At 41.9% G+C, this 19,620-nt stretch overlaps 1 protein-coding gene across 1 annotated transcript in view; it reads left to right on the forward strand.

Moving 5' to 3' along the window:
* Positions 1–19,620, forward strand: part of FOCAD (focadhesin) — a 438,419-nt gene that overhangs the window by 355,625 nt on the left and 63,174 nt on the right. Inside the window, 2 exon segments of the mRNA XM_030194211.1 lie at positions 3,763–3,884; positions 16,055–16,135. Of these exon segments, the coding sequence (XP_030050071.1) occupies positions 3,763–3,884; positions 16,055–16,135 (203 nt within the window).

Here is a 19,620-nt window from a genome sequence, read left to right on the forward strand (position 1 = left end):
CTCAGTATGTTACAGATTTCTATCATATCTCTGTCTCTTCTCCAAGCTGAAGAGCCTAGCCTCTTTAGCCCTTCCTCATGAGGAAGTCCCATCCCCTTTATTATTTTCATTATCCTTCCCTGTACCTTTTCTGATTCTGCTATATATTTTTTGAGATGCGGTGATCAACATTGCACACAGTATTTGAGATGCGGTTGAACCATAAAGAGATACAAAGGCATTATAATAATCTCAGTTTTATTCTCCATTCCTTTCCTAATAATTTATCACATTCTATATGCTTTGTTTGCTGCTGCTGCTTCTGCTGCTGCATACCAAGCAGAGGGTTCAATGTATAACACCTAAATTATTTTCCTGGATGGTGACTCCTAACGTGGAACCTTGCATCATGTAGCTATAATTTGGTTTCTCGTCCCTACGTGCATCACTTTGTTCTTGCTCACATTAAATGTCATCCGCCATTTGGGTTCCTAGTCTCGTAAGGTCCTCTTGCAATTTTCCACAATCCTCTTGTGATTTAACATTTGGAATAACTTTGTGTTATCAGCAAATTTAATCTTCTCAGTTGTTGTTAAAAATAAGTGGACCCAGTACAGAGTCCCTGAGAACCTCACTATTTATTCTTAGCCATTGAGAATATTGACCATTTAGCCTTACTCCCTGTTTTCTAACCTGTTCTTAATCCACAATAGAGCACTTACTACTTTCCCATCACCCCTTCAAAGAAATATGTAAGATCGGTGAGGCATTCCAAGCTTCATTCTGGTGTTCCATTTGCCTCTCTCATTGCTTTCCGAGCCTCATTCTGATGCTACAATTGCCTCACCCAGTGCATTCCAAGCCTTTTCTGTGTTGTCAGAGATTTTGACTACAGTCCCATGAGAATCCCACAGCTAATTTCTTCCATTCCTGTAGGAATCCTACAACTTCTTACATCCCCGCTGGAATCCCGCAGCAATTTCTTCTATCCCCGAGAGGAATCCTTTGATCCCCATTCCCATGCAGCTCTCTACTGACTATGCTGAAGCAGCGTCATTGTAATGATTGTACTGCAGCAGTATTGCATATCACCTCTTTCTGCTAATCATCCTAATGTAAGAACCAGAACTTTCCCAGTCCATACATGTCTGGTTCAACATGCATGGTGGCAAGATTGCCTTTTGTAAGCTCGCCAACATATCTGAAAAATGTTCATCTGCTCTTGTTCCATTTACTAAGGATAATTTAAAAAGAATAGAGGTTCTTCAGTCATGATGACTGTAATCTGGACCATGGCATGATTTTAAATTGTGACTCTCTCTCTCTCTCTTTCGGTGGTTTGTTTAGTTTGGGGGTTGAGGATGTTTTACTTGTGAAATACTGACACCAAACTATTAACTAATTATTATTAGCATTTGTATAGCGCTAACCAGACGCACGCAGCACTGAACACCTGACACAGAGAGACAGTCCCTATTCAATAGAGCTTACAATCTAAAATAATACAGACAGACAGACAATTAAGGGCGAGGGAAGTACTGGGTGAGGAAGGAACAGTGGGGGAGGCAAATGAGTAGTGGCTAGGAGCCAAAAGCAGCAGTGAAAAGGTGGGTTTCAGCATAGATTTGAAAACAGGTAGAGATGGAGCTAGACGTACAGGCTCAGAAAGTTTATTCCAGGCATAAGGAACTAAGTCCCCATTCACACGAGAGGATTAAATTTGGAGCAGTATTTAAAATTAGAATTTTATTTTGTTGTTTTCACTCATTTGTACTTTGCCTCAAGCTGAATAAAATAAATCTATGTTGCTTTCAAAATAACTAGAGATCTGCAGTCAAAACTTGGGTAAATATCTGAAAGAAAACCCAACTCATTTCTCTGCCTATCACTCCTCCATCACAATTTTAAAATTGATCCACCTCGGAAGCTGAAGACATAAACAACTACGCTTGTGCAGCTCAAAGGGTTTCTGATAGTGATTTCATAGCACTTATTGGAATCGTTCTTGTACTTCACAAATGATTCATGAGATCCATAGGAACTTTAGTTACTTTCACACTAAAGATTAGTATCCTACCTTTGGCATGGATATCCATAAGCATTTTATAGCTCTGTCAATGTCCATCCTCTGATGAATATGGCACATGTTCACTTCCAGCAGTCATGTTCAGCATCCTTATTTAGAAGGACCCCTTTATCTGTGGGTTGTGTCTTGAATGCTTTTTTTCCCAAGCCAGGATTTTACATGTAGTAAGGTTAATATTTATTGATTAATGTTCTCATATTCTCTTGCTAACTTTTGTGAAATTGGTTAGGTTGGCCTATAGAGGTATGTTCCTATCTGGCACTCCTTCAAACTATTGGACAAACTTGGAATCGGCGGTAACATTATTAACTGGATAAAAGGATTCATCACCTCAAGATCCTATCAAATTAAACCACACACTGATATCTCATCCCCTGGTCTCCTATCTGCGGAGTACCTCAAGGATCCCCTTTATCGCCAATACTCTTCAATCTATGATGATCCCACTAGCCAAAGCCCTATTCAGACATGATCTAAACCCTTTCATTTATGCTGATGATGTTACTATATTCATTCCCTTTAAAATCAAAACCTAACAGAAATCTCTGATAGAATATCCATGGACATGACATCTTAACCTCCTGGGCCAACGCCTTTAGGATGAAATTGAACAAAGAAAAAACACAGTGCCTAATCCTTTCATCTCAGCACTCCACAATTCCCCCATCTAATCTCACATCTCCGGCACTACAATCCCATTTCTGAAAACCTGAAAATCTTGGAGTGACACTAGACAGCCACCTCTCCCACGACAATCACGCCACATCCACCACAAAGAAAATGTTCACAATGATGTGGATATTGAAACGCGTAAACCAGATCTACCCCAGAAAACATTCCAAGAATTTAGTGCAATCCACGGTACTTACCCATGCTGATTACTGCAACAGTATTTTCTTAGGCTGCAAAGCCTATATCCTAAAAACCTTCAGACCGCCCAAAATACAGCAGCAAGACTCATCTTTGGCAGATCACGTTTTGAGATTGCAACTCCTCTCCGTGCAAGACCTGCACTGGCTCCCATCAAAGAACGTATCAATTTCAAGCCCACAAGATAATACACGGAGAATCTCCAAACTATATGATAAATCTGGTCGACCTTCCAGCAAGAAACATGTCTGTATCCTCACCGAAAGTACTTCAACCTGCACTACCCCAGCTGTAAAGGTCTCAAGTACAAAACTTATTATGGATCCAATTTCTCCTTCCTGGGCAGCCGTCTATGGAACGCTCTCCCTAGACCTATCCGAGCAATCCATGACCACCTACCATTCAGAAAGCACTAAAACCCATCTATTCAAACAAGCCTACCCAAAAGACCCAGATTAATCTCATGAACCCATCTACCTTACATATACTGAAGAGAAAACGACATTGACCCAGAATCTATCTCCCACCTTACCCTCCTCTCTCTATCACCTGTCTCTACCTACCTAACCCATCCATTACTACCCATCCATCCTTCTATTATGTTATACTTAATTTCCTACTTTACATAACAAAATTCTGTGTTACCTATTACGATGTAACCGCATTGAGCCTGCTTTTAGTGGGAAAGTGCGGGATACAAATATAATAATAAATAAATAAAGGAAAATTGTTTAATAACCAAACAATATTCCTATACTAAGTTTATGGTTTGTTATTTCTTAAAGATCATTTGTGTCTTTAAAAAATTAATCTACATTTCCTGCGACAGTTGTCAGTTTTTCTGGCGTAATTGGCCTTCAGACAAATGCAGCCTGGCTTTTAGGTCACCGTCATCTGGCATGCTCATCTTCAAACCAAAGCAGAACATTCTGGTAAGTTTGCTTCTGTAGTACAAGCTTGTAAGAAAATGAATATCAGTTTTTTTCATACGTACTTTGGTCTTCCACATAAGTCAGTCAAGGTAGTACATCAGTGTCTTCTTTCCTTACTGTGTATTTTTATCTAGTTTTGAGTACTACAACAGTCATACTTCTGTCTTCTGCAGCTATCCTGCCATAAGGATAGAAAAGAAGCCTTCTGGTGGAAACATGTAGGCCATATAGCATTTAGGATCTAGACAGAGGATGGCCCTGAACTGTATTTTTCTGCTGGAGTCTAGTTCTCTCTAAGTCCAGCATAAGTCCAGTGTACAGAAGATTTGTCAAAAAGACATTTACATTGCAACAACAGTTTCATTTCATACTGATGTATTAAAGGGTGGATTGTGCACTGAGCCCTCTACAGTTCAGAGGAACATTAATTAAGAAAAAAATAGGTTATCAGTTTCTGTTCAAGACAGAAGACACTATTAGAAGTTTAACTCCCAAGAAAATTGGGAGTTGAGCTATTGTCTCCTTGCAGAGTTGAATTAGATTCCCATGGCAAGTTTTCTGCTTCAGAAGCTCATCAGATATGGGAATACTATGGATTCAGTGTTCACAACCCCAGGCGGAGGAGGCAATTCCAGTCAGTTTGCAAAAGGAAGCTATGTGAATAGTTTTGTTTTGCAAATTATCTATGAGGCCCATGAGCATGAAGTACCCATAGATTTTAAGCAAGGTAGGCTATTGAAAATTGCTCCCTTGATGATTTGATTCCCAGCTATTGGCTCTCTTCCCTAAGTCACATCTGGATTTATATAGAGATCTAATGTAATATCATGTGGATACCTTGAAAATGTTCAATATGATTAGCTTTGCTTTTTGAATTTGTCTCTTTTCTTTCTCTCATGGGCAATGCTCCCAATGTGTGTATAACAGTAATGAATTTCATTCCTAAGCTAGGGTATGTGAAGTACAATCCTAGTCTCTCAAATTTACTGCTAACACTCACCATAGTACTTGCATCATGCCAAGATAGTTTTTTTTTCTTGAGTTCATAGGATGTAACATGTATAGGTAACCTATTCAGGTGTGCTTGAAAGTTCTTTTTAATCAACCTGTAGCTCCAAAAACAATGAGAATGTTTCTGTTTCTCTCTTCCAACAATTTTTGAATTCTCAGTGTATTTCTTGGTATTTAAGGATTTGAAACTGACACCACTGTCATCAATGCCATTGTGATATTTTTCTTCTTTACCACTACATCCAGTTTCCTCGCATCCAGTTTTTTATCGGTTGAACAGGGATGTCCAAGTTGATCTTCGCTTGAATGGCAAACATTTGTTTCCTCTCCATAGTTGTTTTTCTGGGCATCCATTACATTATGACTGGAGATTGTACAGAAGATCATTGGTTATGTTCCTTTGATTTAGAACAAAGAACAACCACTGATATTTTAAGTTGTTTAGATGCATTGATCTGATATACATCCCAATACAAGAAACCCTTAGTAGAGTATAGATGTAATCTTGACATTACATGATTCCAAAAGGTTTGCATTATTTTGGTTGTCAAGCAACAATGACTTTTGTAACCATAATGCGCTCCCATACACAATGCCTGAAATTGTTATCTTTTGCTATATTTTTTACTTGGGCTATGTAAAATTTGTACATAATCTTAAAGTTTCTTTCTGTAAACTGATACTTGGAGGGTACATATAAAAAGTCTTTGTACATTATTCCTGGAAATGTCTTTGAAAATTACCCCATTTGGGGATAATTTTTATAAGGGATATGAATGGGGTATAATGTGTTATTCAACTCAAATACCCTTGTAAATTGCCCAGGGTATTCACATGTAAAGCGTAGGTGCACAGAACATAGGGCCAATATTCAGACCGCAGGAGTTAGCCCTAAAACCCAGATATTCGATGCTGGGCCATTTCATTGAATATCCTGTTTATTTTTGGCCGTTTGGGCATAACTGGCCAAGTGGATATTCAGACTTAGGTCGGTTATGTTCAAAACAGTCAAAGATATGCCATGTTTTCATGCGGCTAAATATAGCTGTTAAAGTAGGGCTGAAATCGGCAGATAGCTGGTTATATGGCCCAATATCACTGCTATCTATTAGCTGCTATCCGGCGATATTCAGTGGGAGATAGCTGGCTATTCCCACTGAATATTGCCAGATAGCCGGTTATGAGGCATATAAACGTCAAGATGCCAGTCCTGGCCATTTAAATGGTTTTGATATCGGGGGGGGGGGGGGGGGGGGCGGTGTATAGTGCCCACATAAAAAAATATATCTTGTTTAGCACAGCATATCAGGTACAAGGCTGTTGAGTTAGAATTAAAGACATAATTGTCCAACAAACAGTTATCATGGTGTTCCAATACCTGTCCCATACTTTATGATAGGAATCAAGAACCTTGCTGCCCTCATCCCTACTGTAACTGTATTATGGGCAAGACAGCTACCTGACAACCTCCAGTGTCCAATCTGAGGCTTACTTTTCCAATAGAATGCAACTGTAATCATTTCTGCATGGAAGTGTTTGCACTGATTGTGGCTGGTCTAGAGTGTCCCAACTGCCCAGTAAGCATATAAGAGGGATGTTGCCAAGGACCATCCCGTAATAGCTGTCATCTCATGCTTGACTAAGCTCCAGAAGCCCTGAATTTACCTGCAGTTCATCACATGTGCAGGAAAGTACTTGCTGTCCCACAAATCCTCCAATGCAAAGGCTGGAATTACTGAACCAAGAATTATTATTATTATTTAGTTATTATGGCATTTGTTATCCCACATTATCCCACCTCTTTGCAGGTTCAATGTGGCTTACAATTCGTCATGGATACTGGAAATAGCAGTGAAGATACTTTGGTTTACAGAGGGTTTTGTGTTACATGGTGGTGAAATACATGAAAGTGTTAAAGCAGAAAGGCATTATAACCATGCAAGGTATCTATATGTATAATGTAAGATGCATACATAACGTCCCTCTGTGGGGTACAGATCAAAATCATATGGCCTCTCTCCAGTCATCTGAATCAAGACTTAATTGAAACTCAAGTTCCTGAAAAAAATGATACATCAAATTTACAGTAAAACCAGGATATAACCTTTTACAAGGGTCAGATTTTTTTTTGAACTTCAAATTTTATTGAAATCAGAGCTTAATCATACAAACTGGAACTGGTACAAAGCCCCCAAACCCAACTACCCCCAACCCCTCCCTTTTCCCTACCCATGTAAGCACTACCTAACCCACATAGCAGAGCAAGAAGCAACCTTAAAAGAAGAGTAAAAACAATGATACTAATGACAGTGACAGAAACTGGTAATGCTTATATCGAGTCCAGGTATTGATGAAGAGGTGCGCCCCAGTATAGGAACGTCTGGTAAGTATGGTTCTTGTGAACCGCGAGCTTCTCCATCAGTACTACAAAGCTCAGTGTCACATGCCAAGATCCAGTGGTCGGTGAATGAGGCAGTTTCCATTCCTTAGCTGTAATACATCTAGCTGCTAGAAGGCAAGTCAGAATTGTTTGTTGATGTCTGAAGAGTCTCCAAACACTTCAAATAATAAATAGAGCCCAGTTGTTGGATCTACAGTAGTCCCCGCAATGGAGCTGGTAATGCGTACCACTCTCAACCAAAACATGTGACTAACAGGGCATGATCACCATACATGGAGATTTCCATTCCTTAGCTGTAATACATCTAGCTGCTAGAAGGCAAGTCAGAATTGTTTGTTGATGTTCTGAAGAGTCTCCAAACACTTCATATAATAAATAGAGCCCAGTTGTTGGATCTACAGTAGTCCCCGCAATGGAGCTGGTAATGCGTACCACTCTCAACCAAAACATGTGACTAACAGGGCATGATCACCATACATGAGATTTCCATTCCTTAGCTGTAATACATCTAGCTGCTAGAAGGCAAGTCAGAATTGTTTGTTGCTGTTCTGAAGAGTCTCCAAACACTTCAAATAATAAATAGAGCCAGTTGTTGGATCTACAGTAGTCCCCGCAATGGAGCTGGTAATGCGTACCACTCTCAACCAAACATGTGACTAACAGGGCATGATCACCATACATGGAGATTTCCATTCCTTAGCTGTAATACATCTAGCTGCTAGAAGGCAAGTCAAAATTGTTTGTTGATGTTCTGAAGAGTCTCCAAACACTTCATATAATAAATAGAGCCCAGTTGTTGGATCTACAGTAGTCCCCGCAATGGAGCTGGTAATGCAGTACCACTCTCAACCAAAACATGTGACTAACAGGGCATGATCACCATACATGGAGATTTCCATTCCTTAGCTGTAATACATCTAGCTGCTAGAAGGCAAGTCAGAATTGTTTGTTGATGTTCTGAAGAGTCTCCAAACACTTCAAATAATAATAGAGCCCAGTTGTTGGATCTACAGTAGTCCCCGCAATGGAGCTGGTAATGCGTACCACTCTCAACCAAAACATGTGACTAACAGGGCATGATCACCATACATGGAGATTCCATTCCTTAGCTGTAATACATCTAGCTGCTAGAAGGCAAGTCAGAATTGTTTGTTGATGTTCTGAAGAGTCTCCAAACACTTCATATAATAAATAGAGCCCAGTTGTTGGATCTACAGTAGTCCCCGCAATGGAGCTGGTAATGCGTACCACTCTCAAACCAAAACATGTGACTAACAGGGCATGATCACCATACATGGAGATGTGATCCCTGTTCTACACACATCTCTAATACTGCAGCGTATGGTTTTATCAAATTTATGGATTTGTTCTGGCATCAGCTACCAGCACATAAGACCTTTTAATTACATTCCCTCAGACCACATAATATTACTCTTAGATGCCCTTAACACAATCTCTGACCATTGATAAAGCAAATTTGCAATGTAAGGCCTCTTTCCATTGACAAATGGATGGAAGTTTAACAACCTCATGTCCTTTCAGTCTTAATAAATATACGTCAGATATGAGACCCTTAGCAAGGCTGCGTTGTTCCCATATATGTTCCAAGTGGCTCAGCTGTCTGGTGTGTGCCACTCTAAAGGTCCACTTTGCAGACTATGCCTGCATTGCAGATAAAAATAAAATCAGATTTACTCAACCCATATTTCTTCTGCAGCATCTCAACAGGGACAAGCAGGCCTCCTTGAAACAGCTGGGAGATCTGAAAAATACCTTGCTCCCTCCAGCATTTAACCCACACAACATGTACAGAAAAAGCATCTGGAACAAATGTGCTAAGGGAGAGAACAGGAATTTTGGTTGGGTGGACCTGTTTCACAGAGGTCCAAAGCTGAAAAATATGATTTACCTATGGGTTAATGCTATAAGACTGAGTTCTCCACCCTGGAGGCATCCAGAGCAAGTCTGCTAACAAACCCAAAGTAGTATAGTAGTATTCTATTGCACATAGGGTTTTTGGATTGTGTCCCTTCTCCAGTCCCAACACATACACAGAGAGGGTACGCAGTACAAGACAAAGTCCAAATAGTAGAAAAAAACCACTAAGGGCCTTCAAAACTGGGACACAATCCTTTTAATTGTATAACTTAAATACCAATTTTGTGTTAATGACCCGACATGGGCTGTGTTTCGGCACATAGCGCCTGTGTCAGGGATCAAGAATTGATTTTTAAGCAGTTCTGATTGAAAAAAATCTGACGTGTAATGGAAATGCCTCCTTTTCCGCATAATGCAAATGGAGTGCAGTTCCCTACTCCTCAACGGTGAATGCGAAATAGTCCTTCCTGATCCATCATGAAGCAAATTTTATCTTGCCCCATACATGTCTAAATTGGGATGCCAAGTAATAACTATACAGATCCAGGATACCCAAACCCCCAAACTGTTTGTGCGTGAAAAGCACCCTATCACCAAGTGAAGATTCCCCCCCCTCCCCCCCAAACCATGGAGAATGTTCTGCCAACGGCAACAGGTAGATGTGGGAATGGAGAGTGGAAGTGCTTGAAAGAAATACAGGAGTCTGGGTAGAACGTTCATTTTAAAAATAGCTAAGCATTCCAATATAGAGAACATACCCTTAGCCCCCCCCGCCCCCCCCCCCCCCCCCCCCCCCCCCCGTAAGTCGTCCTGAAGTTTTTTTTAGCAAGGGAATGTAGTTCAGCTGATATAGACTAGAAAGATTATTGTATATCTTAACCTCCGGGTATTTTAGGTGGGAACCCACCCACTTAAAAGGGAAGTTAGCCTTAGTCCACAGCAGTTCCTCACCAGTAGTATTAATGTTTAGTGTCTCAGTCTTATCTAAGTTGGCTTTAAAACCAGAGATTGCCCTATATAGCTTCATTTCCTTCAGAATGGTCAGGAGTGACATGTGGGGTTTAGTTACCACCAGGATTACACCATCAGCAAATTGTGAAATCTTATCTTTTTATTATCCCACCCACACTCTTCCTATGTCTACTGCCTCCCTAATTCTTTGAGCAAAAGGATCCATTACCAAAGCAAACAGATCCAAAAACCAAGTAAAAAGAAATTACTGGCTGATGATCCAGTGTCCAACATACACCATCCAACCGAGCTAACTGATTCCAGCTTTTGAAGAGGTGGTAGACAGAGAGTGCTATTTAGCTTATACTACCTTATGCCATCGGGATGCTCCTTGAGGAGTGCCCCTTCTTTGTGGTAAGGCCATCACCTCCTCTGGCAAATTTTCCACTTTCATCTGTTGTAATGCTTGCCAAGTATCCTCTGGAGTTTGCACATGCATGGTAACCCGTTGACCATAAAAATCAAACTGAGCAGGAAGCCCCATTTAAATTTCAGGTTGGACTCCTGTAAAAACTTTGTCACCCCTGCAAAGTCCCTCTGCTTCCTTAATGTTATTGCAGAGATGTCTTGGAATATCTCGATTTTCAGGGCTCTCCACTGTATCAGATGCTGTGACCTGATGAAACGCAGAATTATTTCTTTAAGTAGGTAGTCGGAATAGCAGATCACTATGTCCCGGGGCATATTATTGTGCCTCGGGCCCAACAGTCTGTGCACCCGGTCAATTTTAATGTCTCGACCCACAGGAGTATCAGGCCCAGCAGCTTGTAGTAAGTGCAGGACAATGCCCTGCACTGCTTTCACCATATGCAGCCTTTTCTGGAATTCCCCTAAACTGGAGATTGCACATTTGGGATCTATTTTCAAGATCTTCCACATGCTCCCATAGGGCTTTGGTATCAGTGCTTTGGGTATTCTGGTAGACCTGTAGGTCCTCCACATGCTCTTCGCATTGTGCAATGCGCTCTTCCAGCTTCACTTGTTTTGTGGAGAGTCCCCAATCTCTGTCTTGGTGCCCTCTAAGGTGTCTTTTAAGTCATGTCATACTAGCTTTTTTTAAAGTTGCAGCTCCTCACCACTGCTGCCACATCATCTGATTCTGACTCCTAGTCTTCGTCCACCTCGAATTAAATTGGCATCATCTTGGACCCACCAGACACAACCGCTCGGAACTTACTGCCGCTTTTCCGGCACTTTGGTAGAACTGTTTTTGCCTGCTCTGATTTCCGTTGGGAAGCCATGCCATTACGCGATGTCCAGAAGTATACAGAGTCGCTGAAAGGTGGGTTCAAAGAGGGTATATTGCTCAAATTAGTGGCAACCCATGCGGATCTTCAGCCCCGGGCTGCCATCTCTAGCACTGACATCACTTCCTCCAAGGGTCAGATTTTACTTTGGGAAGCTTCTGAATCATTGATGTTCTTCGGATAATTGAGCTGCGCTCTCCTAGTCTGCAGATAAAGATAATTAGTGTGAGGGGGCGTCACATACCTAGCACTGAGGTCTTGAAAAGACCTAACAGCTTCATTATATCACACCTCATCAATGAAATGCAGCCCCTTGTTTCTCTAAACAAGCAGGTCTAAAGAGTAAAAAATTAAAGATAAGTTTGGATTGGTATATAAGGGGAACAGTGAGAGAAGCCATTTACGCTCAGTGTTAGCTCTCTTAAGGAGTTTGGCCCAGATAGAAACCTTATGTGCCATGATGGGATTAGACCTTCACATCCTTCAAACACCATGGCACCCAGAGAGGCTCACAGTAAAGCAGCCAAACTGTAACCTTGTGCCCCACCTTGCTCCAGATTGACACAAGGGGAAACCAATGAGATCCCCAGCTAACTCCTCGAGCAGGGCAGCCAGGCCATCCATTAGTAATATTTAAGACATGTCAGACCATTTCTTTTTTCTCCTGGGACTACAATATTGAGAGCCTAATCTTAGGTATTTTTCTTTGCAAATGTCTGTCAACAAACACCATGTGTGGAGTGTTACATGGTAGATGCTGAAACATATGCCCTATTTTGCCAAGCATGAGAGAGGCAGATGAGTCTACTTGCATCTTTTTTTTTTTTAATTTTTCATTGAGTTTGACCAGTGGGAAGGGGCCAGGAGGTGATAATTGGCTTGATACAAGCCCTGTAGTATGAGGGTCACACATGCCTCCAAATATTTGAAACTGTTCTCCACAATTCAGAATTCTGATAAGCAACAGGAAGCAGTAGACTTGGGGTCAATTGGAAACATCTCAGACTTCATAAGATTCACTTTGTACCTTTAAATTAGACTGTACAGAGGCACAGGAATAGAAAAGTAGGTGGGGCATAACGTGTGGGAGCAGATGTTTGCATGTTTATCAGGTATAACAGAACATCATCTGCCTAGAGATACAAGATCCCTTGTTAAATTTAAATCCCAAAATACCTAAGAAGTTTCTTACCTTTTGAGCCAAAAGCTCCACATCCAGGTCAAAGTAGTGGGTGAAGAAGGCAATCTTGTAATGTAAAGGGTCGTTGCCCATAGACAGTGATTTCTGCCCCTAGGGTTCTTGTATATTACATCAACCCACATTACAAATTGAGGAGGCAAATAGCATACTTTTTGAGAACAGCAAACAGGAAGAACCAGGACAGCCAATCAAAGACCTTGTTGATATCTAAAGACGACACCAGCCCTGTTATTAAATGACCTTTCAGTGACCAGGTATGGGATGCATATTCCTCATCTATTGCTAGGTATAAATTTGTACCACAATGAAAGTATTTTTCTTAAAGGTTGTTAGGCTGTATAGAGAGAGGTGTGTCCAGCAGAAGAAAGGGGGTGTTGATGCCCCTGTATAAGTCGTTGGTGAGGCCCCACCTGGAGTATTGTGTTCAGTTTTGGAGGCCGTATCTTGCTAAGGATGTAAAAAGAATTGAAGCGGTGTAAAGAAAAGCTACGAGAATGGTATGGGATTTGCGTTACAAGACATATGAGGAGAGACTTGCTGAACTAAACATGTATACTCTGGAGGAAAGGAGACACAGGGGTGATATGATACAGACGTTCAAATATTTGAAAGGTATTAATCCGCAAATGAACCTTTTCAGGAGATGCGAAGGTGGTAGAACAAGAGGACATGAAATGAGATTGAAGGGGGGCAGACTCAAGAAAAATGTCAGGAAGTATTTTTTCACGGAGAGAGTAGTGGATGCTTGGAATGCCCTCCCGCGGGAGGTGGTGGAAATGAAACGGTAACGGAATTCAAACATGCGTGGGATAAGCATAAAGGAATCCTGTGCAGAAGGAATGGATCCTCAAGAGCTTAGTCGAGATCGGGAGGCGGGGCTGGTGGTTGGGAGGCGGGGATAGTGCTGGGCAGACTTATACGGTCTGTGCCAGAGCCGGTGGTGGGAGGCAGGGATAGTGCTGGGCAGACTTATACAGTCTGTGCCAGAGCCGGTGGTGGGAGGCAGGGATAGTGCTGGGCAGACTTATACGGTCTGTGCCAGAGCCGGTGGTGGGAGGCGGGGATAGTGCTGGGCAGACTTGTACGGTCTGTGCCCTGAAGAGCACAGGTACAAATCAAAGTAGGGTATACACAAAACGTAGCACATATGAGTTGTCTTGTTGGGCAGACTGGATGGACCATGCAGGTCTTTTTCTGCCGTCATCTACTATGTTACTATCCAGCTTATAATCGAAAGTGATCGCCGGCCATCTTCCGACATAAATCGGGAGATGGCCGGTGATTTCTTAAAAGCGGCATTTTTGACAGCATCACCGCTTTCCCGTCGCTTCGCCGGCCAAAGTTCAAGAGGGCGTGTCGGTAGATTAGCGAAGGCGGGGCATGGGCGTGGCTACCAGATGGGCCGGCTTTCGCCGATAATGGAAAAAAAAAGCGGCGTTAAGCAGTATTTTGCCGGCTTTACTTGGTCCTTTTATTTTCACAACCAAGCCTCAAAAAGGTGCCCCAACTGACCAGATGACCACTGGAGGGAATGGGGGAATGACCTCCCCATACTCCCCCAGTGGTCACCAATCCCCTTCCAAACTAAAAAAATAAAACTAAAAACCTTTTTTCCAGCCTGTATGCCAGCCTCAAATCCCGTACTCACCTCCATGACAGCAGAATGTGTTGTATCCTCCGACAGCCTTTCCCTGGTTGCGATGTGGCTCTGGGGTGAGTGTGACACCTTTTCTGTTAGGTGCTCTGCAGAGAGTCACATTAGCAATGCATTGTGGTGGGTGTAGGGTACTGGGCTCTACTCCCATGGTGCTTTTCCCCCCTGCTAACAGGGTCAGAGTGTGTCCTGTTTCGTTTCCTGTTGTAGTCCATGCGGTAGTGGCCATTTTTGTAAGCCAGTTTTAGTTCCCTTTCCTGTGTTATCCACATTAGAGAAGGTAGTTCTTACCTTGAATGGTGCTGAAAGAGGGCATTGTACACCATTGTGCCAGCTCTGACCTACTGCTAATCTTAGTACCAGGGGACTCTTTGCCAGTGGGGCACAACCTCTGATCTGCAGTTAACTGTGAGTAAACGTGGTTATTTCAAGAAAGAACTTTTTCAGAGAGATTAGTCTTCAGGTGTGAACTGGTGTGCCAAAGTTATACTGCAGCAATAAGTCCTAGAGGCTGTGTGCAGGTCCCTGGAGCAATTTTAGTGGGTGCAGTACATTTGTGGGTAGTGGGCTTGAGGGGCTCAGCTCCCAAAGTAAGGGAGCTATGCACGTGGTGGGAGCTTTTCTGAAGTCCACCGCAGTGACCCCTAGGGTGGCTGGTTGGTGTCCTGGCATGTCAGGGGGGCCAGTGCACTAAAAATGCTGGCTCCTCCCATGGCCAAATGCCTTGAATTTGGCCAGGGTTTGAGATGGCCGACATAACTTTCCATTATCGCTGAAAAACAAACCCGGCCATCTCAAACCTGGCGAACTCCACGGCATTTGGCCGGGCTAAACCGTATTATCGAAAATAAAAGATGGCCAGCCATCTTTTTCGATAATATGGTTCCGGCCAGCTGTAGAACTGCCGCCAACATAGATCGCCGGCGATCTATTTGGCCGGCGACGTTCGATTATGCCCCTCCACATTAACTGTAGACATGCCAATAAGCAAATACCCTGTGAAGTTTGTCTTTGAAACTCTCTTCCCCTGCAGGGGTCATGTGTTTTTCAGTTGCAAACTTTCCTACACTCAGAGTTAAAGCAAGGAAGGAAAATGACTGAGCCAGGTTTCACCAAGCGTATGAAGTATAATCTGAAAGAAATCCTCTCTTGGAAAGTGGAGATGCAGCTTCTAGTTTTAATACTTTTTAGATATATAATAGTGAAATGAAGGGGCCATACAGCTCAACCATGCTATTCAAAGCTACAATCTGCCTAATCCTTAGTTGTTTTAAAATGCATAAAAGAACAACGCCTCACATGCATCATGTTTCTGGTGGGGCAGGTGTGTGAAACTATAAATGTCAATAGTATGTATAAAGAAAACAGTAATCTAACAATTACATAAAAGACTCATCAAGTTCCTTATCTATGTTGCTTCATGGTCCATAGTGAGTCCTTAAAAGAAAATATTGTAAATAGCAGCCTGTATCACTGCAGACTGACATGAAGGGTCCTACCTACTGGCTGGTGCCTGTTATGGCATTATGTCAGCCCTAATAACATAATGGGCTTGAGGTGGGTTTAGTACATTTAATCATGTGACACTGGGTCAGGAAGAGGGGGCAAGCACAGTCCATTCCTGTTTGCAGTAAGTGCAATATGCAGCAAATGCTTCCTAGGATAACATTCAAGGTGCGACCTTTTATGTTCTATCCTTTGACTGAAAGCCATCATCACTGAATCCAACTCTATTCCCTGTGTTTGAAATTTTTATAACACATGTATCATTTTCTGTGTTATAGTTCCTCCAGACTTTGGTTACTTGTCAGAAAAGAGCCTAATTCGTGCTATTATTGATTTCATTATCGATGCAGGAAAGAAAGGTAAGAAGGTGTTAGTTTCATATTTTGCACAGATTATTTTGTATTTAAAATTTTTATTGATAAGACTCATTGTGCTGGTTGGAATTGGAAATAGTACAAATTGGTGCTTAGAAGATGTCCTTATTTTAATCTTACCAGGGCATCCTTTTCATGTATCACAACATTCTTCTCCATAAATGTGCTTTGTATCTTGTATTAGTTCTTATTCGGAGTCTGACTTCATCACATTATTTTTGGTGATTTGACATTTGTTTGGCATCAAAAATGAATTCCAGTGGTACAAAGATAACAGGAAATGAGTTTGTATAGATATGATCAGGTTATAAGAAAGTGGACAATAGATCAGGATAAACAGAACACAAGGTGGGAAAGACCAAGGCAATGAAACAAAGATGGTCAAAAAGTCTTTATTAGATAAACCAATCAGGTCAGATTACAAGCAATCACTGGAGCATTGTTAATAAAGACTTTTTGACCATCTTTGTTTCATCACTTTGGTCTTTCACCACCATGTGTTCTGTTTCTGCTGATATTTGTATATTGCTTGTCTGTCTCCTTTTTTGGGGGGAGACAGTAGATCAGGATGCCATTTGGTTCCGACTGTGGTGGTGGTTTTCTGTTTTTTTGGTTTTTTTTTGTTAGTGATATGGACATCTACCAGTAGAACAAAACTCATCTCCTAGCACATAAGAACTAAATTTGAACTGGAAACCTCTAGGCGAAAGACTCAAATATCTATGACAGTCCACAGAGCTAATCAGTCTCCTCACCACACATGCTTATGCACATGCTTTTCAGTATATTCAAAACCATCTAGCTATATGTACACAGTAAAGCTGCCTGTATTACAGGGCACATTATTTATATATTGATTAAATGGTCTTATCTACTGTCGATCAGAGTTCCTCAATTGGTTTACAATTTCACATAAGAAATAAGTCAATTAAAACAGACAAAACATACATTAAAACTAGATATTAACAAAAAACAATTGTACAGTACCATCCTGTACAATGCCACCAACTACTAAAACCTTCCCATGATTAAGAGCTGGTTGAAGGATAGGAAGCAGAGAGTAGGATTGAATGGTCAGTATTCTCAATGGAGAAGGGTAGTTAGTGGGGTCCCTCAGGGGTCTGTGCTGGGACCGCTGCTTTTTAACATATTTATAAATGACCTAGAGATGGGAGTAACTAGTGAGGTAATTACATTTGCAGATGACACAAAGTTATTCAGGGTCGTCAAGTCGCAGGAGGAGTGTGAAAGATTACAGGAGGACATTGTGAGACTGATAGAAGTCTACAAGATAATGAGCGGAGTAGAGCGGACAGATGTGAAGCATTTGTTTACACTTTCAAACGATAATAAAACCAGGGGACACAAGATGAAGCTAGAATATGGTAGATTTAAAACAAATAGGAGAAAGTTTTTCTTTACTCGGTGTGTAGTTGGACTCTGAATCTCGTTGCCAGAGAACGTAGTGACAGCAGCTGGCCTTACGGAGTTTAAGGGGGGGGGGGGGGGTTTGGACAGATTCCTGAGGGGAAAGTCCATTGAACATTATTAATTTTTTTGTTTTTTTTGGTGGGGGGGGGGGGGGGGGGGGGGTTGCTGGGTTCTTGAAGCCTGGATTGGCCGCTGTCTAAGACAGGATGCTGGGCTTGATGGACCCTTGGTCTTTTCCCAGTATGGCGATGCTTGTGTGCTTAACAGAGAACATATTATAAAGACAAGTTTTATTATTCCATCACAATCTCCACACCATACATTTTCTGAAACAAATTTAGAGTCCTAAATTTAAAATAAACTGATTCTAGATGCAAGGCAGTGAATGGCTAATTCATTCCAAATGCTAGGCATAGTATGCAAAAATGCATGTGCACAATATTCTGCTTTTCTATACATCTTTACACTATGTACATTCAGCAGTCCCTTGGACTGTGACCGAAGCAGTCTGATTGGCCTATGTTCATGCATCACCAGTTGAAAATAAAGAGGTGCAGTCTTATACAAAGCTTTAAACACCAGTGTCAAGATTTCAAACTTCGTACACACTTCCACTGGATACGACTGCAAGGAAACTAAATAAGGGGCAATATATCCATATTTCACTACCCAAAGATAACGCTCATCGTTTGTCTGTAAAAGCTGCATGCAATGCACACCCTGATGAGACAGCACACAATAAATTACAGATATCAAGATACGATCATAAGATCATCTGTACCGCCACTCTAAAATCATCCTGCAATAAATAAAGCGTGAGTTTTTGTGACAGAAAAATGTATAAAGTGCAGTTTCACAATCCTCTTCAACATTACTTCCAAAGTAGAGTGCCAGATTCATACATGCGGTTTTAGTAAAGATTCTTATCACTGTTCAGTTTTGAACAAGCTGATGGTCAAATAATCAATGCCTAGTTTGCCCTTTTGGGGTTCACTGCTAGATCACAGTGATACTAAGATGCAACATACATAACTGAACATAAAATCAGACTAAAACAATGTCATCCCAATTACAGTCATGACAATATACAAACTATACCCAGATCACTGCTTAGTTCAGACTCCCCCCACCCCCACGAATCCTGCAACATGATTCTATTTTGCATATTCTAGCTGTTGAAACAGAGGTTGGCTGTTAAGAGAGCCCTTGGGGGTTGGCCTGATGGAGTTGAGGCTAGGGAGTAGCTGGAACAGCAAGACTGGAGACAAGAACAGGCAGGGCTAGAGGCTGGAACAGGCAGGGCTGGAAGCAGGAACTGACCAGGCAGCGAACACTAGGGGAGGCACAACTCTAGAAGCCTGTTGTCAAAGTACTGGAGGAGTGTAGAGCAGTTCCTTATATATTCCTAGCCAGGAAGTGAGGTCATCTGTCAGTGCCCCATCTAGTGCTATTAAAGGAAAGTGCAGCAACCAGGAAGTAAACACTCACAAGACTTGTAGGCACAGCATGCTGCAGGACTCTAGCAGATTCCTGAACCAGGTGAGGGGCATGATAGCACCCCCTCCCATGACAGCAGGTTCTCATGTGTTATCTTCTGGTCCATACCCCTTCCAGGCCAGGAGAGAGTGTAGTCTCCCCATGATTCTCTTTGCATCCAGTATGTCCCATACCTTGAACTCAGGGTCAATGGCAACTGATGGTGGAGGGTCTGTAGCTGCCACTCTCAATAACAGTACAGGTTTTAGTAGAAAGACATGAAAGGCATTGTGATGCACATGGCGGAGAGAAGACATAACCGATATATAACTGGACTCAGTTGACATTGCACTGCAAAAGGGTGATGAACCTGAGTGTGAACTTCTGAGAAGAACCTTGAGCCGAAGGTGTCTGGTGCTCAGCCACACCTTCTTTTCAGGGCGAAATGTGGGAACTGGCCGTCGCTTGCAGTCGGCCTGCTTCTTGTAGCTGGCTAATGTGTGCATGAGTAGTCACCGAGTCTGGTGCCAAATTTCCTGGGTATTTCTGGATGCCTGCTGGAC

This window comes from Microcaecilia unicolor, chromosome 2 (assembly GCF_901765095.1).
Source record: "Microcaecilia unicolor chromosome 2, aMicUni1.1, whole genome shotgun sequence".
NCBI lineage: Eukaryota > Metazoa > Chordata > Amphibia > Gymnophiona > Siphonopidae > Microcaecilia > Microcaecilia unicolor.